Below are 23,495 nucleotides of genomic sequence, written 5' to 3' on the forward strand. Positions count from 1 at the left end.
TCATAGCTCACCCACCAAGTTTTGTCATAGCTCGTCCACCAAGTTTTGTCATAGCTCGCCCACCAAGTTTTGTCATAGCTCGCCCACCAAGTTTTGTCATAGCTCACCCACCAAGTTTTGTCATAGCTCGCCCACCAAGTTTTGTCATAGCTCGCCCACCAAGTTTTGTCATATCTCACCCACCAAGTTTTGTCATAGCTCGCCCACCAAGTTTTGTCATAGCTCACCCACCAAGTTTTGTCATAGCTCGCCCACCAAGTTTTGTCATAGCTCACCCACCAAGTTTTGTCATAGCTCGCCCACCAAGTTTTGTCATAGCTCGCCCACCAAGTTTTGTCATAGCTCGCCCACCAAGTTTTGTCATAGCTCGCCCACCAAGTTTTGTCATAGCTCACCCACCAAGTTTTGTCATAGCTCACCCACCAAGTTTTGTCATAGCTCGTCCACCAAGTTTTGTCATAGCTCGCCCACCAAGTTTTGTCATAGCTCGCCCACCAAGTTTTGTCATAGCTCACCCACCAAGTTTTGTCATAGCTCACCCACCAAGTTTTGTCATAGCTCACCCACCAAGTTTTGTCATAGCTCACCCACCAAGTTTTGTCATAGCTCACCCACCAAGTTTTGTCATAGCTCACCCACCAAGTTTTGTCATAGCTCGCCCACCAAGTTTTGTCATAGCTCACCCACCAAGTTTTGTCATAGCTCACCCACCAAGTTTTGTCATAGCTCATCCACCAAGTTTTGTCATAGCTCGCCCACCAAGTTTTGTCATAGCTCACCCACCAAGTTTTGTCATAGCTCGTCCACCAAGTTTTGTCATAGTTCGTCCACCAAGTTTTGTCATAGCTCACCCACCAAGTTTTGTCATAGCTCGTCCACCAAGTTTTGTCGTAGCTCGTCCACCAAGTTTTGTCATAGCTCGTCCACCAAGTTTTGTCATAGCTCGTCCACCAAGTTTTGTCATAGCTCGTCCACCAAGTTTTGTCATAGCTCATCCACAACGTTTTTTTAAACATCATGTTCTATATCGTTTTTGGCCCAATCACTCAATGGTGGACACTTCTCGTATCAGGATGCGTATTCGGATCTTCACCAAATTCGAATCGATTTGTCCTGGTCATACACCCAACCGGTTCACCAAGTTTCGTTTGAATCTCGTCCACAACTTTTAGAGACATCTTACCAACAGACAGACGGGGTGAAAACATAACCTCCATGCACAATCATTGGTGGAGGTGACGACCAACTTCCCGCAAAAGTCTAAATCAGTCATGCTTATGGCTTGGTACTGGGTAGCCGAGTAAAGATATATCCGGTCATGTGAAAGCATGCCCCGTGGGGGGTTGTGAGGCCGGAACAGGTGACAATATTATTATTATTATTTTTTTCTTCTTCTTCTCATCAAAATGTCAATGCAATTTTGTGTGATTCATTATGTGACTGCAGTGCATTCCGTTGAAGTTTCACCCATCTTGTCAGGATTCATTTTGGGTTTATGCTTTGCGTGAGAGCATACATTCAGCTTGTGGTTGAGAGTGCCAGTGTGTCGGCATGAGTATGCATTCAAGTGTAAGGATGTTGCCATATAGCCTATTAGCATGGTCCAGCACATGAGAGTACACCTACGCCCTCACATATTGTCTACAAACCATGGCCTTTGAGGAAAGAAATCCGACCAGGAAATTGGACATGCAACGTGCAAGTTCACAATTATTATTATATATTTCTTTTTGTTTACAAGCCTGGTGTTGGCTTAGTGTTTAGGGTGCCGGCTTGGGATCCTAGGATCCTGGGTTCGAATCCCGGTCGATCGCTGAATTAACGCCAGGGGGGTTGACTCAGCCTGTCATCCTTCTGAGGTCGGCAAATTGAGTACCAGTTCACTGGTAATTCCCTGTGTGTCGCAAGAGGCGACTAACAGGGTTGGCGGCAGGAAGGGCATCCGGCCGTAAAACATCGCTTCAAAAAGGGGACCACAGTGCCCAAAAAAGGCCAACCCCTGCCCTGCAGGGAAAAATGGCCTCTAAAGGTGGTTCTTCTTTCTTATATTTATTTTTGTATACATAATCGAGGCTCGTGGAAGAGCTAGTACTAGTACACTGAACGGATCAGGACGCAACAGCACAAAACGAACAGTAGAGAGAGGGGGGAAACACCTCCATGCTACGAAACAGTAGAGTTGAATGAAGGCCAAGATAGAGGGAGACTTGGACAAACATTGGGGGTGAGAGGGGGGGAGAGGATACTTGAGGTGGACAAGATGGATGGATACAGAAGGGAACTCTCAGGTGGGAAAACTGGAAATTTGGAAGGGGAAGGGATTGCGGTGGGGTGGGGGTTTAGCGGGGGTAGAAGAGATCATGGTTTTGGATTGGGGACAATCTATGATTGTGGTGAGCAGCATTTTGCAAGACCTGGAGGGAAGAATGAGTTTGAAGAGAACGTGGAAGTTGGTTCCACATGCAGAGGGCTGGGTGGAGGAGGCATGGGAAGGGGGGGGAGGGGGGTGGGGTGAAGAGAAAGAAATGAGTGGAGGTGAGCAGTGGTACTTGATTTTGGTAGTTTCACCAGAATGTGATTGATTTCACCCATCAAATTTTGGCGATAAAGAACTGCTTTTCAACAACATTATCTCTCCAGAATGGCATGCAAAGAACAATCACCCATCAAACTTTGGCGCAGTTCTGAACGTGCTTTGCGCCAGTGGTAAGAGGTCCAGAAGACCACTGATCCACACCCCGTTTACAGCGGCATTGAGTGAAACAACGTCATGACTGGAATGTGAACCTATAAATGTTATTTTCTATTTTGTTATTTCGGTTCGATTCCTGGTCTGGGCATGTAATTTTCCCACATACACTACTCACAATAAGTTAGGGATATTGGCAGGTTCTTCGGTGTGGTTGATTTTGTGTATTAATTATGTTGAAAAAAGTTGTTGGCCCTAATTCTATGGGTATTAATGAGTGTGCAAAAACACAGCATTCTTCATTTCAATACCATAACCCTAACCCTTATAAAAAAAATAATCTCACTCCCATAATATCCCTAACTTATTGTGAGTAGTGTATATCAATTAAGTTATTTAATCCTGTTCATTAATTTAATTGCTTCACTACACCCCCAGTGTTTATAATAGAGGACATGGATTTGTCCCCCCCCGCCCCCCCCCCCCCCCCATTGGAGGAAGACCCTCTCGTGTTCAGGCCGTTGGTGCCCCTATGGTTGGGCAACGAGTGTCCCGGAAGATAGCTCAGATGGCAAAGCAGTGAGCACTGGTACGGTTTTCCAGATGACCTGGGTTCGATTCCTGGTCTGGGCATGTAATTTTCCCACATATATCAATTTAATATTATTTTCATTGATGCATCTATAATCTGCCTGGCGTTGGCTTAGCGGTTAGGGTGCCGGCTTGGGATCCTAGGACCCTGGGTTCGAATCCCGGTCGATCGCTGAATTAACGCCAGGGGGGTTGACTCAGCCTGTCATCCTTCCGAGGTCGGCAAATTGAGTACCAGCTTGCTAGGATGAATGATCACGGTGTGTACCCCGATTTAGAATAGGTACACCGTATCCCTGCGCATCGTAAGAGGTGACTAAGGGTTGGCGTCAGGAAGGGCATCTGGCCATAAAAACATTGCCTCAAACAGGGAACCATGATTGTCATGGGGCCCGCAAGGCTAACCCCTGCTCTAGCGGGGAAAATGGCCTTAAAACGATCATTCATTCATTCATTCATTCATCTATAATTATCTGCCTCTAGCATTCAATGATGGGCTTGCTGGAGTTTGGGAGCAAGGCGATCATTCTGGTGGGGGGCAGGCTATGGTAGTATGGGCTGCCAATCAAGTTGGCCAAAGAACTGATCTTGGCATCATTCAAAGGAATGCTTGGACTGGTGTCAGATACAAGTATTAGTTAATTATGCCTGAGAAGTCCCTCTGGCCCAACAGCAAGGTGCACACCTCGTCTTTATCAGATGGTGGTGCTCATCCACACTGTACATCCATTGTCACTGATGCACTTCCAGTCCACACAAAATCACTCGCACAAACTAACCTGCAGGATTTCCGGACTTTAATCCGATTGTGCAGTGGGTGCGGGGAGGAGGTGTGGGCATCTTCGGAGTTGTTTGTAGTCGCAAATATGGCCTTCATCCCAACTTCAACCACATTTTGAGAACAATTTTACCGTAGTTCTTTCCTGTTTGTAAACATCGCCGGTAAAAGTAATACCTTGTTGTTTTGCGACTGGTACGTGATCCTGAGTATTTTGTGACCACCCAAGATGGATTGTTTTGCTACTTGTTTGTTTGTTTGCTGCTGTTGCTCTCGCACACCTTTGCCGAAACCTTTTGCTCACATGCTCTCTCGTCCGTTCCTTCATCTTCGCAGGTTGTGAAACTAAAACAGGTGGAACATACGTTGAACGAGAAGAGAATTTTGCAGGCCATAAATTTTCCATTCCTCGTGAGTCTGGAGTACAGTTTCAAGGTAAGCCATGAGCAAATATTGCCGGACTCCATTTATTAAAGATTTATGGAATTTATGAAAGCAATGATGGTGGTTCGTGAGATTTTGATGCTTAGATCTGAGGGTTTTTTTTTTTTTTTAAGGACTCAGATCTTTTATTTTACAACCCACCGAATGTATGCGGGTGTGTCAGAAGAGTTTTGATGTTGGAAACATGGCCGTCCGCTCGAAAATGCCTTTGAAATCGACTTTTTATTGTATCGTGTTGAAATGCAAGGTGTGAAGAATGCTCTCTTTGCACGTTACAAATACAATTGCACCGTTGAGCCTCCTGCATGCCGGTTTTATACTTGGGTTGTCATTCTTATCTTGTATTGTTTACACTTCCACGTCACATTAAGAGGACAGGCGGAAATGGAGGAGTGTTGTGGTCAAGGTAGGGCAGAAGCTTGGAAACATTGGATCTCACCCCTTATAAAGGGAAGAGGACGAAGTGGAGTGGGGGGAGGAGGAGGATGAGAAGAAGAAAATGTGCCTAACCTCACCAGTTATTATTTTGTTTTTGCCTCCGAATCAGTTGATTTGAAAAAGGGGGCTTTTCTTAAACTGATTAATCGGAGACAGTTTCATCTTGATGATCGATTACAAAACATAAATTCTTATGCCTCTGCCATAGAAGTCGCCGGAGGCATTATGTTTTCATGTTTTCCGCCCAGCTGTCCGTCCGTCCGTGATCGGTTTTCGTTCCTGCAATAACTTGAAAACGGCTGAATGGATCTTCGTCAAATTTGGTGCAGGTTTATATAATGAGGTAAAGATGAACTGATTTGATTTTGGGGCCACGAGGTCAAAGGCCGAAGGTCAGAGGTCATGTTGGGTAAAAATCCTGTTACAGCGATAACTTGTGAAGCTGTGATGGGATTCTGACCAAATTTGGTACAATTATGTACAATGATGTAAAGATTAGCTGATTAGCTTTTGGGGTCAAGAGGTCAAAGGTCAAAGTCTGTTATAGTTCGAAACTTGAGAACGGCTGAAGTGATGTAATTCAAACTACTGAGTACTGATGCAAAGATTAACTTGTTAGATTTTGGATTCCCGAGGTCAAAGGTCAGAGGTCATGCCAGGTAAAAATGTGATAACTTGAGAACAGCTGAATGGATTTAAAGCAAACTCGGTACAAGTATTATAATGATGTAATAATGTAGGCGAAGGCATATCGGTCGCCGTCGTGACGTCAACACTCGGAGTGTTATTCTCGTTATAAATGAAGTTGGTTTTATTATCCCCATTCTTTTTTTAAAATCAAAAACAGGGGGATATTATAATCTGCTTTGTCTGTCAGTCACCTTATCTCCTCCTAAACAGTTATACAGAAATTCACCAAACTTGGTAGTTGCACCACCTTGCCATGTGGTGATTGCAAGGGCAGTATAATTTTGGCCCTGCCCTCGGGGCACAGTCAAACGTTCAAACACCAAAAAATGCAATTACGGGTACATTTTAAAACTTCTTTTTAATGAAAGTTTGTAAATACAATCAACATTGGAGAACACATGAAATATGGAAGTATTACAGAGGTTTGACTCCTGGTTCATGCCCCAGTGGGTGTGGAATTTGGGTCACAAGGGTCAAAATATGGAAAAAAGTGTTTCGACTCAAATTTGATATTGGGTCATTGCTGATGGAACCTTTTACCATCTTTCAAGTTTGCTTTAGGTGGGCAGCGTGGGGATTTGCCACAGTGCGCCATCAACTTCACTCTAGTTTTGATTTGCAACTTTGGGTCTAATCATCCCTGGGAGGTGGGTGTGAGGCACAGCGATGAATTGACTTTGTGAAGAAAATAAATAAATAAATGAAAACGTGCGTTGATATTGGTTGTTATATTCCATACATAATTGTTTTTACGTGGTTAAAGTAACTCAGCTCATGCATATACATTACATCGATGTACTCATCTTGATCGATGCTCACGATTTTGTGCTGTTAGGCCTAGTGTTAATAGTGAATTTATAAAAACAATGGAAACTTGCTTTGCTATCGTTTCTTGTATAGATAACATGGTTATCATGCAAATTGGAAAGTAGATATCTCGACGAAGCTTGAGTGCACCTCTAATGAAACACCACCTGTTTTGAGAGTTGTGTTGGGCTTGGCACTCAGAGTGGTCTCTCAAGGCAGGATCTACCTGAACTTTGCATGAAAGACAAGGAAATGGGACACTGGGCAATAATATTTGCTTTCTAACTTTATCCCGCCATTCAGGATAACTCCAACCTGTATATGGTTTTGGAGTACGTGCCTGGTGGAGAGATGTTCTCACATCTGCGTAGGATTGGCCGTTTCAGGTTGGTCTCTATGATGGTAGTCAAGGGTTTTGATCTTGTACAATCTCATATCTATCATTATATTTTTGTTGTGGGGGGAGTGGGTGTTTGTTAGCCCCCTCCACTCCCCCCCCCCCCCCGTAGCCCCTCCCCATTTACCTCACCATATTGTCCGTCTTCCCAACACCACCCCAGTGAGCCTCACTCACGGTTCTATGCAGCACAGATTGTGCTTGCCTTCGAGTACCTACACTCGCTTGACCTCATCTATCGTGATCTGAAACCAGAGAACCTCCTCATTGACCAGCAGGGTTACATACAAGTGAGTCACCCCATTCTACAAACAACCATATCCTCTAAAGTCTAAGCCATGCCATGCTACTGTAGTACATTGTATATTTAGTTATTTATGCAAGTTTAATGGACACCATTACCTGCCTAAAGCCTCCAAAAAGGGTGTTCACTGCATGGGACTTGTGTGTTTGGAAAAAGCCGTTGAATCTTTCACAATAAAAGTTTCGGCACAAACTAACAAACAGGCCATTTTGTTGGGTTCACATTTCCTTTTGACAGTCATCCCGTTTGAAAACCTGCTCGATGCGTTCTTAATGTCTGTGATCGAGCCATGAACCTGCCATTTTGTATTTCAACGAGTTAGTTGGGCCAATCTTTATCATCGCTAGAGGCATTATATTTTTGGGTTGTCCTTCCGTGATAGGTTTTCATTGCCGTGATAACTTAAGAAAGGCTGAAGGGATCTGGTGTAGGTATTGTCGCGTTCAGAGCGATTAACACCGCCCCTGAACGGATGGACCGAAGAGACTTTAGCTCCCTCAGACTGCCAATTATGGCAGACTTTTATGCTCACACGTGGGACTGAGGAGAATCACAAGGCTCTTATTCCTTTTAAAACCAAATGGGTTTATTCCCGAAACAAATGACAATCGGGGAAGATTGACTCGACAGGGGAATTCAATGGTGGGATGGAAGGGAAAAATGAGGAATTCAATGAACAACAAATAACTATGGACAATGAGGTAAAATAAATGTAAAGGAATCTAAGGCGCCTCACTCTAGACACAATCACAGACTGGGAAAGGGACAAACCCAGGTACCTTATCTCTTGGGGGGGGGGGGGGGGGGGGGAGGAGGAAGGGGTGGAGGATGAGCATGGACCAAGCAGGTGAGGAGGGATAAGGATGAGAATGAGGTGATGGGCAGGGTGAGAGGAAACAGTTGGGATATTTATTACATACAAAATGCATATCTATTCACGCTGTGTACGACACGCTTACCTAATTCAATACTTAATAAACTATAACGGCTATTGGTGGAGCGCATACCTCCGTCAGGCTTTTTTTTTTCTTTTTTCTTTTTTTTTTTTTGTATACTGAATTGAGGCTCGTGAAAGAGCTAACATTTACTTCACAAACAAATCAACCAGACAAACAAAACACACAAAAAGAGGGAGCAGAAAACAAGATGGGGAGAGAAGGGGAAGCACACAAACACAACATTTGAGAGCAGGGATATGTGTGGAAGGGAGAGGGCTTGGGGGGGAGGAGGCGTGGGAAGGGGGGGGGGGTGGAGGGAGAAGTATAAAACACAAGGACACCAAGGACTTCCAGGACAGAAGTTGGTATTTCAAAAAAGTGGAATTGGGGTGAAGTTAGCGGGGGTAGAAAAGATAAAGGTTTTGGATGGGGGAAGATAAGAGATGGTGGTGAACAGCAGTTTTAAAGACCTGGAGTGTGGAGTGGGATTGAAGAGAGTGAGGGAGTTTGTTCCAGAGGCGGGAGAAGAGAGGAATGAAGGAGTGAAGGTGAGCAGAGAGTCTTGATTTTGGCAGTTTGACCATAAGAGGGTTGCAGGCAGATCTTGTGCGACCTGTAGGAATATTTGCGGGAGAGAGCCCAGAGAGAGCTGGGGGGGCAAGGCCAGAGAGGAGTCGGTAGAAGATGGAAAGACCACCAACCTGCCTGTGGTGAGTGAGTGAGAGGCCCTTGGAGTTAGTTTCATCGCGGGAGATTCCAATGATCCTGAATGCTTTGGTTTCAACAGCGTGAAGACGAGCTAGGTGTGAGGCAGGAGCACCAGCCCAGAGGGGAGAGCAGTATTCCATTGAGCTGCGGATGAAAGCCTTGTATGTGGTGAGGAGCTCAGGTGTGCCAAGGAAGGACTTTGCACGACGGAGGATGCTCAGTCGGCGACTGGCTTTGGAGGCCAGATTTGAAATGTGGTTTTCCCAGGAAAGATCATGGCAGATAGTGAGACCCAAAAGCTTGAGTGACAGAACTTCTTGGAGAGGATTATTCAGAAAGTGGATGGGAGGGTTGTCCAGTCGGTCTTTTCGGAGAGACATCGTAAGAGTGTGAGATTTGTCAGGATTGAAAGACATGTTCCACTTGTTTGCCCAGTCTGTGATTTTGTCCAGGTCTGCAGAGAGTGAGGAGGCAGCAGACTGCCGATCTGAGGGATGAAGAATGGAGCGACAGAGAGTAGAGTCATCAGCAAAGAGATACAGAGGATTTTCAAGAGAGTCAGAGAGATCATTGATGAAGACCAGAAAAAGCACAGGGCCCAGAACACTGCCTTGTGGAACTCCAGCCTGAACAGGAAGAGGAGATGAGAGAAACCCATTCAGGGCCACACGTTGACTACGACTAGAGAGGAAGTCCGCCAGCCATGCGTGGAGATTTCCATTGATACCAAAAGAGGAGAGTTTGGTGAGCAGAGCGGGGTGCCAGACCGTATCGAAGGCATGTGATATGTCAAGGGAGACTGCTCTAATTTCCAGTTTGGCATTGAGGACCTCCATCCATTGTTGAGAAAGCAGAAGCAGCATGTCCAGAGTAGAGTGTCCAGATCTGAAACCAAATTGATGATCAGAGATCAAGCCATTGGAGAAGAGGAAAGATTTCATATCTGAAGCAATGATGGATTCCATGACTTTGCTGATAATTGGGAGAAGGCTGATTGGTCTGTAGTTGCTGGGATCTGTTTTTGCACCTTTTTTGTGCAAAGCGGTGATGTTGGCAGATTTCCAAGCAGATGGAAGATGACCTTGAGCAAAAGAGAGGGTGAAGAGAACAGAGAGAGGGAGTGAAAGAGCGGAAGAACAGGATTTTAGGACCCGTGGGCTGATGCCGTCAGGTCCAGTTGCAGAATCCGAGTCGAGGGTTGACAGAAACTTTTCCACCTTGTCAGGAGGAAAGGACACAGAGTCCAGGAGCAGCTGGGTACGACTGGGTACGGTGGGTACAGAGAGGGATGGGTTTGGGACAGAAGATTTAGAGGCAAACACAGAGTTGAGGCATTCAGCTTTTTCACGCGCGGAGTCAGCCGTGTGGCCATTTGAGGTGAGGGAGGGGATGGAGGGGGAACAAACACCAGAAACAGATTTGACCAGACGCCACCAGGATTTGGAAGAGGGAGACAGATAAGAGAGTTCGGTCCTGAGAACGGAGAGATATTGTTTCCTGGCTCTCCTGAGGGTGGACACACACTTGTTTCGGGCTTTGTGAAAGGAAATGAGATTTCCTTCCGTTGGATTTGCTTTCCAGGAGACGAAAGCAAGTTGTTTCTGGGCAACAGCCTCACCACAAGATTCCGTGTACCATGGACGGGAGGAAGGGTAAGACAACAGAAGACGAGATGGGATAAATCTGTGCATGAGAGAGAGCAGTTTGCTTTGGAAGAATTCCCAGGAAGAATTTATGTCAGAGGCAGTAGAGATGGGAGACCAGTCCAGATGATTGATGGCTGCTTGAAGACCGTGCCAGTTGGCCTGAGTGAAATGCCAGACTCGTCGACGCTGAGGAGGCTCTCTGAGAATGGTCAGAGAGATGTCCACTTTAACAAGCACATGATCAGAAGAGCCGATTGGAGCAGAAGAAGAGCAGCAGACATTTTCAGGGAAGTTAGTCATAGCCAAGTCCAGAAGAGAAGATGCTCCGTTGACTGAAATCCGGGTCGGGAAATTGACAGATTGTGTCAGTCCCAGTGAGTCACAGAAGTCCTTTGCTGAAGAGCCATGGCTGGTGAGAGCGGTACCCACACCCAGCCAACTGGCATGGTGACAGTTGAAATCACCACATATGAGGAAGAGAGAGTTGGGATGGGTAGATAGAAGTTGGTCCATATTCTCAGACAGCGAGATGTAGATGGAGTCATCACTGTTTGGTGGACGGTACAACACACATATGAACAAAAGGTGGGAGCGAAGGGGAAGCCGTAGCCAAAGGTATTCCTGGGGGTGAGGTGGAGAGAGGGCAGTGCAGGGCGAGTGAGGAAGAGAGTTTTTTTATAAATATAGCATCCCCACCTCCAGGACGAGGCTCAGGTCTATCATACCGGAGGAGGGAGTAACCTGGGAGAGATACCAAGGAATCAGAGACATCATGAAGGAGGAAAGTTTCTGTTAAGCAGATCACGTCTGGTTTGTCAGAAGCAACCTGTATGGAGAGATCAGACAAGTTTGAGCGAAGGCCCTGGATGTTTGAGGTCCATACTGTTAAGGAAGAGGAAGGGGGAGCATCGGATACAGAACAGGGGGGGGGGGGGAGCGGTAGGGTAAGATGTGGAAGAGGAGGAAGAGGTAGGGAGAGCTGTTGAAGGTGTGTCGGAGATTACAGAATAGCGTGGAGAAAGGGAAGAATGGGGCAGACAAAAGGTTTGATGGTGATTGGGAGAGGCGCAGTGAGGTGTTATTTGACGAGGGGGAAGAGCGAGGCAGAAGGTTGAGGGAGATGAAGGTGAAAGTTGGAAGGGGGAAGAAGCGGGGAGGACGCTTTGAGGGGGAGGGGTGAGAGGGGAGGAGCGAGGGAGAGTCTCGGAGCGGAGGGGTGTGGGGGGAGATTTGAAAGGAATGGGTGATTGGGAAGATTTGGAGGGGAGGGGCAAGGGGGAAGATTTGAAAGAGATGGGTGATGGGGATGATTTGGAGGGGATGGGCAAGGGGGTAGATTTAGAGGGGAGGGGTGATGGGAAATGGGATTTTGGGGTGATGGGATTTTGAAAAATGTACGATTAATGGGAAACGAACATTTATTGCAAAATGAGTTTCTTGAGACATTCGAGTCAAAAATACGTTTGAGGACGCTGGAGGGAGGATGGAGTGCTGGAGAGTTTTGGGAATGAATGAAAGATGCACTATAAGAGATGGAATTTTTTTTTGGAATGAATGGATTTGGTGAGCAAGTCGAAAGCATCCTTTTATAGAAGAAGAAGAAAAAGGTGTTATAGAATATGACAGAATACAGGTCTTCAGGGGTCAGATGAGACATTTTTTAACAACGTGATCACAAACGAAACAACGTGGTCGAAAAACGAACGAACGAACAAATAAGAACGAATAAACGAATAAGAACAGAAGGAAATGTTTTTGGGTTTTTTTGTTTTTTTTGAGATTTTAAAACAAGGAAGTATGGGATGAAAAGACCGTGAAAAACAGAGACCGGAAAATAATTGCAGCGCGATCAGAGAACCGCTGAGACAAAAACGAAGCCTCAAGCCAAGGTTGGACACAGTAGCCTAGTACTACACTTAGGCCTCAGAATACGCGATAAGAGAGACCGACGATTCTGTACACAGGTATGAAAAACCAACGCCAAGAATACTATTCAAGACACCCCAATAGGTACATACAAGACCAGTTTCGACAAAAACACAATTGAGAAAAGTTACTTAACTTCGAAAGCGAGCGTGCATGGACAGCTTTGAAGAGACGAGACCTCCAATCTTGCGCATGCGCATCAATCCTGAACAGTTTATACGTTTTATATCACACTGATAGGCCGGATCTGGATTCGGACCTGAACCAAATTCTAATCGGCTTGTTCTTGTCACCTAACCAACTCGTCCACCTCGTTTTGTCATAACTCATAACTTTTTCAAATATCACGTTATATATCGCTTTTCACCGGATCTCTCAATGGTGAAGAATCACTTAAACAATTAAATAATTCTCATATCCGAATCCATATTCAGATCTTCACCAAAATCGAATGGACTTGTTCTTGTCACACAACCAACCTCTCCACCAACTTTCATCCAAATCCGTCCACAACTTATTGAGATATCGTTTTTGGCCCTATCTCCCAATGGTGAATAATCACTTCAAAAATTATAATGTGCGGATCTGGAGCTTCACCAAAATTTAATAATTTCGTTCTTGTCACATACCCAACCTCTCCACCAAATTTTGGCCGAATCTCTCCACAACTTTTCGATATATCCTGTTCACAAACAAACAAATAGACAGACGATGCAGAAATGCCGAAATGAAAGATGGGTGAAAACATAAGGTCCATCCACCTTCAGTGGTGGACGTAATAACTGGTACTATACAAAGGATTCTTTAACCCCAAAGGCTCATTTCTGCAAAACTCATCTCCAGCCATCTCATCTTCAGTGCTCCACGCTTCACACCACACAACGGCATGCTTCCCTCTGCCATCTTGACGAATGTAGCACTGAGACATCTTGTGTCAGAATTGTGAAACTTCGCACCCAGTGGTGAGAAGAACTAATGTGTGGGCTGTACTTTGCTTCATTCGATTATCTTTGCCTATTTTTGGAGAAGAGAAATAGTGATGTGCGTGTGAGTGCACATGTGCGCTTTCCGTCAAATCGTGTCCGACTTCTGGTGACATTCATGGTCAGATTTCTACGAAGACTAATCTTGTGTTCAAAAACAACCCAAGAAGGATAATGGAAGCTGTGAAGCTATGTGTACAAACATCGAGTGCTTGCATTGCAATAATTGTCAGGTGTTCATGTTTAGCGAGTCATAAACTGAGGGAAAAAAAGTGCTGGTAATGATTCTGTAGCTTGTTTTAAATACTGTATCTCTTGGTGAACAAACATGTTGAAAAACTATTTACATTCATAATTTATCCGAAAGCTTGTCCCACAAGGTAATTTAAATAATGTGCACAAACAGCTCAATAATTATTATCCTGGAGGTACCATAGTTAGTGATGCATTGTCAGTGGCGGGGACGAATTAACACCTCTATCGTTCTGACTGACAGTTTTGATAACTGCCGTTGTTGATCATCTTCTTTTTATCTTCAAATCGTCTTCTCCATGAATGAAGGAGAGATAAATGGGAAAATTTTCCAATTTGACTTGTACTCCGCCTCAACTTAAACGCCGAGAAATGCGGTACCTGCCCATGGTGTGAAGCAAAATATTTTCTGCAGGAAAAAAAACATCTGCACTTGTATTTTCAAAGTGCTGCTACCAAGGTAAGGTATCCCTTCCTGATCTTCATGATATCTCAGCAGCAATAGTTGATTTATACTGAGCTGAGAGTTTTTGGGAAAAAACATTCGATCTGAAGTTGGTAACTGCATTAATACATTTGCAATGGTGTAGAATTCAGAGGAACAATTGTACCAATCCCAAGACTTGTGTTGGCACCATCTCATACCAGCTTTCCATTCACTTTCAAGAGGACAGTTTCCAGTAAGGCTTGCTTATAGTTTGACCATCAACACGACACAAGGGCAATCCTCCGAGTGCGTCGGGTTGTATCTCACACAGCACGTTTTTAGTCATGGCCAATTTTATGTTGCATTATTGCCTACTAGTGAGATACCCGTGCTACGCACGGGTGGAAGGCCAGAAGCAAACAGGCAATGTAGATACAGTGAATGCTAAAGCATGAAACCAATAAATTCCACATTCCTGTAGCACCCTCAGTCGCACGTCAGACATGGACAGCAAGTTCGTGAAGGATTTCCATGAAAAACGTACCCGTTCGCAAACAAGTGGGTACGTTCACGTATAGAAACATCGATCGTGGGTCCGTGGCGAATCTGCATATGGCGATCCGCGAAGTTCAAGTTTAGACAACATAACTTCACGTTTAGACAACATAATTCCAAACAACATAACTCCAATCACAAATTTATCACAAAACAAACTTTGAACGACATTGTTAATGTTTCCTTCATTGTAAAAACTACCAAGTCAACAGTTAAAAGGATTTTGAGCCGATAGGTGTTGCGGCCTTGGCAAGATCGATGGAGACAGCGATCTGTTAGCGTATACACCGCCCAAATAGCTATGTGGAATTCTCTCATGTAGAGATTAAACTCACGTCGTTTGAACTTTGGCCGAGGTCATTATTTACTTTTAATGATGTTTATATACGAATCAAAAAGAATATAATTGGTTTTGGGTCGTCCTTTCCTTGCACCCGAGAAATGCATTGCACCAAATTGCCTAGCCTGGTGTTGGCTTAGCGGTTAGGGTGTTGGCTTAGCGGTTATGGTGCTGGCTTGGGATCCTATGATCCTGGGTTCGAATCCCAGTCAATCGCTGAATTAATGCCAGGGGGGTTGACTCAGCCTGCCATCCTTCTGAGGTCGGCAAATTGAGAACCAGTTCACTGGTAATTCCCTGTGTGTCGCAAGAGGCGACCAACAGGGTTGGTGGCAGGAAGGGCATCCGGCCATAAAACATTGCTTCAAAAATGGGACCATGGTGCCAAAAAAAGGCCAACCCCCACTCTGTGGGGAAAATGGCCTCTAAAGGTGGTTCTTTCTGCATATCTCGTGGGATTGTGAGTTGGAGAGACGACCATGATGGCGGGGAGGGGGTTGGCATTCTCTCAAACAGGGTTTAAACCACGTCCTTATCAAAGGTCTTTGTTCGAGGTCACCGAGTCCGATCGGTGCAGCCGATCGGTGTAGCCGTTTGTGCGGCACCCGGGAAAATAACGTTATGCGGGAGTCCAAACCTGAAAATGCTGGAGGCCAAATCTGAAATTGGAAAAACAATATACCCTATTTAACTCCAGGAGATCCCAGGATTACCCACCCAAAATATCGTTGCGATCGGTTCAGCCGTTTTTGCGGTACCTTTGAACGGACGGACAGACATTTGGTGAATTATGGTAAGATTATATCTGAGAGGGATTAAAGTGCCGATTCTAGACGGTTGACAAATAAGAAATGTTGTCTACTCAGAGGTATTAAGGTAAAAAAAGAAGAAAAAAAAACACTGGATATAATTGAGGGCAAATACTTTTGAAGATCCCTCCGACACAATTTCCCTCGACTTGGAGTTTCTCTCTTTCGATCTTTGCACTGCGCCCAAATGACCATGCCTCTGCAGCTGTCACACATTTTGAAGCAACATGTAAAACAGAGTGTGAATGAGTAGGTATATGGCTATACCTATTTAATATTCCAATAACATTTCACAATTCAGCAAAAAAAAAAAATTGTGTTTTTTTTTTTTTTTTTTTTTTTGCTGGTGGCCATTTCTCCATGAAAAAAACGATGGTAAAGCAGAACAGCACTCTGTAGAGCACATACCTCTGCAGGCTGAACAGTTTACTTTTTAACGCACTGATAGGCTGGATCTGCATTCAGACCTGAACCAAAATCTAATCTGCAAAACTTGTTAGCCGATGTCTGTGACTTGTGGGCATGCTACAATGAAGGCAACAGCACTTGCAGTACTCAAACAATAAACTGTATTGAAAGTAACGGTACAGTAGCAAATGTAGGTACAATATTCACTGTTATCGTACAAATGAATGGTTGGCCTTGGATTCCGGCTCCACTTCGAGTTGTACGAATAATCCTCTAGGCAGGCCTCTGCCTATATAATCAGCGCTCAAAAGGCGTCCTCATGCTCTTCCGGAGATGCAAGTATTCCGACCGACACACAGTCCAAATGAGTCTTGCCGTACTGGCAAAGTTGCACCTCCAACGTGGCTTGCAATCGTATGAGTATCGCTTTGCAACGCCTCGTTCAGCAACCCGCACACCTGGTCCTCTGACCGTTTGTCCTCGCGCTCCTCCGTGCACCAACCAGGAAACGTCAAGGGAGCAACAAGCCCACCTGGAAACGTCGAGAGAAAAACACGCACCAACCATGAAACGCCGAGAGAGAGTGAGCTTGGGACCTCGAGAGTAGTTATCAAAATTCATCGCGACGTTATAATCACACATCATTCCTTCCCGACACATCGGAAACACGAAACAAAGGTTCCCTTAGCCCAGCATTCAAAAATACAACTGAACCATTTTCTAACCAAACCGACAACACCACGTCGGCCACAATCACGCTTCCATTTCAGTGATCCACACAGTTTACGGGAATGTTTTAAACCATCCTCTTTAACCAACGATTAATCTACCTTATGCATAACTACATCTTATCCAGTCTTTGCTATGCCTTCATCACATTTTATCGATCGACCGCTTTCTCACCCGCCAACTTTATATAATCCACCGTATATCTATAGTCGCATTTTAACTGGCACGATCACGTATAGAGAGAGATGCGTTTTTAACTGACAGCCTGTTCTTGTCACATAACAAACTCATCCACTTAGTTTTGTCATAACTCGTCCACAACGTTTTGAAATATCATGCTATACATCGTTTTGGCCCCGTCTCTCAATTATGAAGAATCGTCTTTAAAAAAAACTCTGGTAACCGGATCCAGATCTGGATCTTCACCCACATCTAATCAATTTGTCCTTGTCACACACCCAAGTTGTCCACAAAGTTTCTTCCTAATCCGTCCATAACCCTTTGAGATATTATAGTAAATATTGTCTTTGACCCTATCTCCAAATGGCGAAGAAAAGCACTTGAAATTCTAGGATCTAGATCTTCACCAAGATCTAATCAATTCGTCCTTGTTACACACCCAACCTGTCCACCAATTTTTTTGGCCAATTCTGTCCACAACTTATTGAGATATCCTGCTCACAGATGGACAGATTGACTTTTGGTGGCAGAGGTAATTAAATAAATTTTTTCCCACAGGGACACCTCCATATGGAGAGATTTTCAGAATGTGAGGAGGGGCAGAAGGATGAGGTGTTCAGATCACGGGTGCTTCTCGTTTCCCGAGCATCATCTCCCAGTCTCCCCTAGTGACCTCTCTGAACTCCTCATAGGAATGAAAACTGCCACCTGCACTCTGGACCCCATCCCCTCCAGCTTTGTCAAGGTCTCCCTTCCTGCTCTCTCTCCACTTATCACTGCAACAATAAACTCCTCCCTGTCTACAGGCATCGTCCCACCATCCCTCAAAATTGCTGCTGTTACCCCCATTCTGAAAAAACCTGGACTCAACCCTGACACCCTAAATAACTTCAGACCCATCTCCAACCTACCCTTTCTGTCAAAAGTTTTGGAACGCGCTGTAGCCACTCAACTCAAACATCACCTCTCTGCCAATAACCTGTATGAAACATTCCAATCCGGATTCCGCTCCAACCACAGTACTGAAACTGCTCTCCTCAAAATCACCAAAGACCTTCTCCTCTCCTCTGACGCCGGCAACCTCAACATTCTCATCCTCCTCGACCTCAGCGCCGCCTTTGACACCATCAATCACACCATCCTCCTCACCCGACTTGAAACCACCTTTAACATTACCGGCACTGCCCTCTCTTGGATCAAATCTTACCTCTTTGACAGACGCCAGTTCATCTCCATCAATAACTGCAAATCCCCCACTGCTCCCCTCCCCCAAGGTGTCCCCCAAGGTTCAGTTCTCGGCCCCCTCCTCTTCATCCTGTACCTGTCCCCCCTTGGTCACTTAATCCGCCGTCATGGTCTCCGATTCCACTGCTTCGCCGATGACATCCAGCTTTTCATCTCCACCAAGTCAATCTCCACCGCCACCCACTCTATCCTGACAAACTGCATCACTGAAATAAAATCCTGGCTTCAAATCAACTGCCTCAAACTTAACTATGATAAATCTGAAATAATCATCATTGGCCCAAAAACGCTCACCAAATCTACCCATAACTTTGCCCTCAACATTGACGGTTTCCCAGTATCCGCCTCCCCTCACATCCGGAATCTTGGCATCATCTTTGATCAAACCCTCTCCTTCGACAAATACCCGAAACAAATCACAAAGACAGCCTTCTTTCACCTGAAAAACATCGCCCGTCTCCGTCCATCCCTCTCCTCCACGGCTGCAGAAACCCTCATCCATGCCTTCATCACCTCCCGTCTGGACTACTGCAACAGCCTCCTCTATGGTTCACCCTCAATAATCATCAATAAACTCCAATACATTCAGAACTCCGCTGCCCGTCTACTCACCCATTCCCGGACCCGTGACCACATCACCCCCGTCCTTTATAAGCTTCACTGGCTCCCCATCCCCCAGAGAATCCAGTACAAAATCCTCCTCTCGACCTACAAAGCCCTCCATAACCTGGCCCCATCCTACCTGACTGACCTCCTCTCCAGACACACTCCCACCCGCAACCTCCGCTCTGCTGGTACCAACCTCCTGACCCCCCCCCATCCAGACCAAATTCAGATCCTGGGGGGACAGGGCCATCTCCATCGCTGCTCCCACCCTCTGGAACTCACTACCTCACACCATCCGAGACTCCTCCTCACTCACCACATTCAAAACATCACTCAAGACCCACCTGTTCAACACTGCATTTAACATTTAACCCCTGACTATCTCTTCTCCTTCTCCTTCCTTTTGCTTTGATTATTTAACTATTTATTTTTGTCTTTTTGCACTTGTTTTTTGTACTCTGTCAAAGCGTCTTTGGGCTTCTTGAAAAGCGCTATATAAAATAAATGTATTATTATTATCATCATTGAAAGTCATATTTGAAACTGGTTTTAAGGCCCTTAAAAGTCATTATATTTACTCCCACATCATTCAAAGTCATCAGATTTGGGAATTAGGGAAAAAGTGCATACGGAATATGCGTGCAAAGACGCTAGTCTTCGACTGGTCCTGCAGCACAACCCGAGTCCTTGAGACGAGATCAGAACTGCTCCATGTCATAGGTCCACTTAGCTATATACAGCACGAGTGAGGTACCTGTGCTCCGCATGGGAGGGAGCCTGAGTGCACACAGACAATGCAGAAACACTGAATGCCAAACCATACCAACCAACCGGCCTTTTAAGGCCATTTTCCCTGCTCGAGCGGGGGTTAGCCTTGCTGGCCCCATGACAATCTTCTCCATTTTGGCCTATTTTCTACATCTTTTTTTTTTTTTTTTTTTGTATACAAGATCGAGGCTCGTGAAAGAGCTAACATTAATCACACAAAAAGTCAAACCGACACACAAAACACAAAAAACAAGGGGAGCGGCAGACAAGATGGGAAGAGAGGGGGAAGGAGACAAACACAACATTTGAGAGCAGGGAGATCGGGAGGACTTGGGGGGAGGTGGGAGAGGTATAAAACATATGAACACTGCAAGGACTCTGGGGTGAATTACCGGGGGTAGAAAAGATCAAGGTTTTGGATGGGGGAAGATAAGAGATGGTGGTGAACAGCTGTTTTAAAGACCTGGAGGGAGGAGTGGGATTGAAGGGAGTGGGGGAGTTTGTTCCAGAGGCGGGAGAAAAGGGGAATGAAAGAGTGAAGGTGAGCAGAGAGCCTAGATTTTGTCAGTTTAACCATAAGAGGGTTGCAGGCAGATCTTGTGTGACCTGAAGGAATATTGGGGGGACAGAGCACAGAGAGAGCTGGGGGAGCAAGGCCGGAGAGGAGTCGGTAGAAGACAGAAAGACCACCAACCTGCCTGCGGTGAGTGAGTGAAAGGCCCTCGGAGTTGACTTCATCGCAGGAGATTCCAATGATTCTGAAAGCTTTGGCCTCAACAGCGTGAAGCCGAGCTAGGTGTGAGGCAGGAGCACCAGCCCAGAGGGGGGAACAGTATTCCATTGAGCTGTGGATGAAAGCCTTGTATGTGGTGAGGAGCTCAGGTGTGCCAAGGAAGGACTTCGCACGACGGAGGATGCCCAGTCGGCGACTGGCTTTGGAGGCCACCTTGGAAATGTGGTTTTCCCAAGAAAGATCATGGCAGATAGTGAGACCCAAAAGCTTGAGCGACAGAACTTCTTGGAGAGGATTGTTGAGAAAGTAGATGGGAGGGTTTTCCAGTCGGTCCTTTCGGAGAGACATTGTAAGAGTGTGAGATTTGTCAGGATTGAAAGACATGTTCCACTTGTTTGACCAGTCTGTGATTTTGTCCAGGTCTGCAGAGAGTTAGGAGGCTGCAGACTGCCGATCTGAGGGATGAGGAATGGAGCGGCAGATAGTGGAGTCATCAGCAAAGAGATAGAGAGGATTTGCCAGAGAGTCGGAGAGATCATTGATGAAGACCAGAAATAGCACAGGGCCCAGAACACTACCTTGGGGAACTCCAGCCAGAACAGGAAGGGGAGATGAGAGAAATCCATTCAGGGCCACACGTTGCCTACGACCAGCGAGGAAGTCCGCAAGCCATGAGTGGAGATTTCCATGAATACCATAGGAGGTGAGTTTGGTGAGCAGAGCTGGGTGCCAGACCGTATCGAAGGCACGTGATATATCAAGTGAGACAGCTCTTGACACATCTTGCTCTTGACACATCTTGCTCTACATCTCCCCTTGTTAACCCCCTTGCCCGCAATTCTTCTTCCACCACCTTTAGCCAAGTCTTTCTTGGTCTTCCCCATCCTCTACTTCCTTCTACATTCATTTCCATCACTCTTCTCAACCAGTCACTTTCATCCTTCCTCAACACATGACCAAACCATCTCAAACTGTTTCTCTTCACAGCATCCATCACAGGCTCTATTCCCATCATCTTTCGCAATTCATCATTTGTCTTCCTCTCTCTCAACGATACTCCACACATCCACCAAACCATTCGCATTTCCACTCTTTCCAGCCTTCGTTGCTGCTCTATGTTCATCCCTCCTCGTCAACACGCCACTCAGTTCCCGAAACTTCTTCCATGCACATCTCGCTCTCGCAACCGTTGCTGAGTCTGATCCACCTTCTCCATTCAGCATGTCTCCAAGGTAGCAAAATGTTTTCGCACCTTTCAGCTTCATGCCGTCTCCAAGATCCAACTCAACATTTCCTCCATCTGCAGCTCCCTCTGTACACACCTTACACTTGAATATAGCTGCCATACTGGTTCATGACCCTCTCAGACCACTACATTTTTTATGAACCCACTCAGCGCACAATTTACATTGAATGGAGTTGCCAAATTTGGCATGAATGCCAAACCATGAACTGATAAATTCCACATTCTTGTCCCAACTTCAGGTTTTGAAGACCCATAAGACAAATAGTACGACACATTAACTTGCAAAACTCGTGAGACTCGTAAAATCATGAGAATAAAAAGAACAAGTTTATCTTTGCCAAAAGGATTGAAGCGGTAATCCGATGTCAAAGATGCTAAACCACCAATGATAAGTCGATGTGAGAAGTCAATGTCAACAGGGAAAGTTAATTTTGGTTCACAAGTTATCAAACAGAGTGACCACTATATTCGTCATGGGTGTGTCTGTCTGTCTGTCCGCAGCATAACTACCCGATGATATCATCCAATCTTGATGAAACTTGGGTGGGAGGTTGATATCATGATCTAGTTGTCCTGCCTAGAGTGGGCGTATTGCGCCCATTGTGGGCAGGGCGACACCCAAAAAAGATGTCTTTTTAGGGGGTAATCGAGTTCAAGCTACATATTGTTATGGACCGCGGATAAGATGTTAATTTGCCGAGCGGATGGCGCCGCGGCCCGAACCGTTTTTACAATGACTAGACCCGATTCTGAACGTTGACCAAATCGTGCCACAGATATTCAATGAGGAAAAGACAAAGACGACGCGGATGTGACGAAGAAGAAGACAAAAAAAAGGTTTGAAATATGAATATGATTTATTTCTATTTACAGGACCAAAGAAACCAAGGAAGAAGGAAAGATAATAAAATAAAGACAGAAGTAATCAAGGAGACACAGTGCAATGCTAGCTTACCTACAGTCTTAATTAACCCAGGACAAGACACACAAAACGGATGACAATCAAACTCACACGAATTGGGGAAATGGCAGGCAGGAATGGATACTGGAAATACTGGAAATGCAGGAAATACTGGTAGGAGAGGAAGGTCCAACGGGAACCGGAGCTGGAGCTTGATCCTGCACGGGACGTCGGGCGGGACCACGACGGCCACCGATGCCACTGCAATCTGGCCCCCGTGTCGCAGCGGGTCGAAACTGCGTGGTCTCAAAGCTGGTGGTGGTGGTCTCCAAGCTGGTGGTGGTGGACTCCAAGCTGGTGGTGGTGGACTCTAAGCTCATCTGCCGTCCCTAGCGCAACTCCTTTCGCACTTCTGGACTTGGACTCCTCTGCCGTCTCTGGCGCACTTCTGGTTTCGCACTTCTGGACTTGGACTCCTCTTCCGTCTCTGGCACAACTCTGGTTTCGCACTTCTGGACTTGGACTCCTCTGCCGTCTCTGGCGCACTTCTGGTTTCACACTTCTGGACTTGGACTCCTCTGCCGTCTCTAGCGCACTTCTGGTTTCACACTTCTGGACTTGGACTCCTCTGCCGTCTCTGGCGCACTTCTGGGCTTGGACTCCTCTGCCGTCTCTGGTGCACTTCTGGTTTCGCACTTGTCACTTAAAGGCTTCCGCGCGCGCTTTTTATAACGCCGCGGGCAATCAAGCCGCCGGCCTCCAGAACACGCCCATCTGTGAGCTCGCCTCGGCTCTGATTGGTCGGCACGGGCTCTCTGGCTCCGCCCTTGATGACGATGGGCGGGCCACGCCCTGGATTCGGCGGCTCCTCCCCCTTCTTCTCCAAGCCTACCTCGTGGCTAATGGAGTCGCGGTGAAAACCGCCCAGCAGCTGCGACGAATGCAGTTGGCAGGAAA

The 23,495-nt window shown here is 45.9% G+C and overlaps 1 protein-coding gene across 2 annotated transcripts in view; it reads left to right on the forward strand.

The window, feature by feature from the left end:
• The window catches only part of LOC137421925 (cAMP-dependent protein kinase catalytic subunit alpha), a 117,721-nt gene that overhangs the window by 62,916 nt on the left and 31,310 nt on the right, over window positions 1-23,495 (forward strand). For both annotated transcript variants that reach the window (XM_068108516.2, XM_068108525.2), the window contains exons 4-6: window positions 4,395-4,493; window positions 6,741-6,823; window positions 6,998-7,124. In XM_068108516.2, coding sequence (XP_067964617.1) covers window positions 4,395-4,493; window positions 6,741-6,823; window positions 6,998-7,124 — 309 coding nt within the window. The remainder of the gene's footprint in view (window positions 1-4,394; window positions 4,494-6,740; window positions 6,824-6,997; window positions 7,125-23,495) is intronic.

Source organism: Myxine glutinosa, chromosome 1 (genome assembly GCF_964187855.1).
Source record: "Myxine glutinosa chromosome 1, kmMyxGlut1.1, whole genome shotgun sequence".
NCBI classification, from domain to species: Eukaryota; Metazoa; Chordata; class Myxini; order Myxiniformes; family Myxinidae; genus Myxine; species Myxine glutinosa.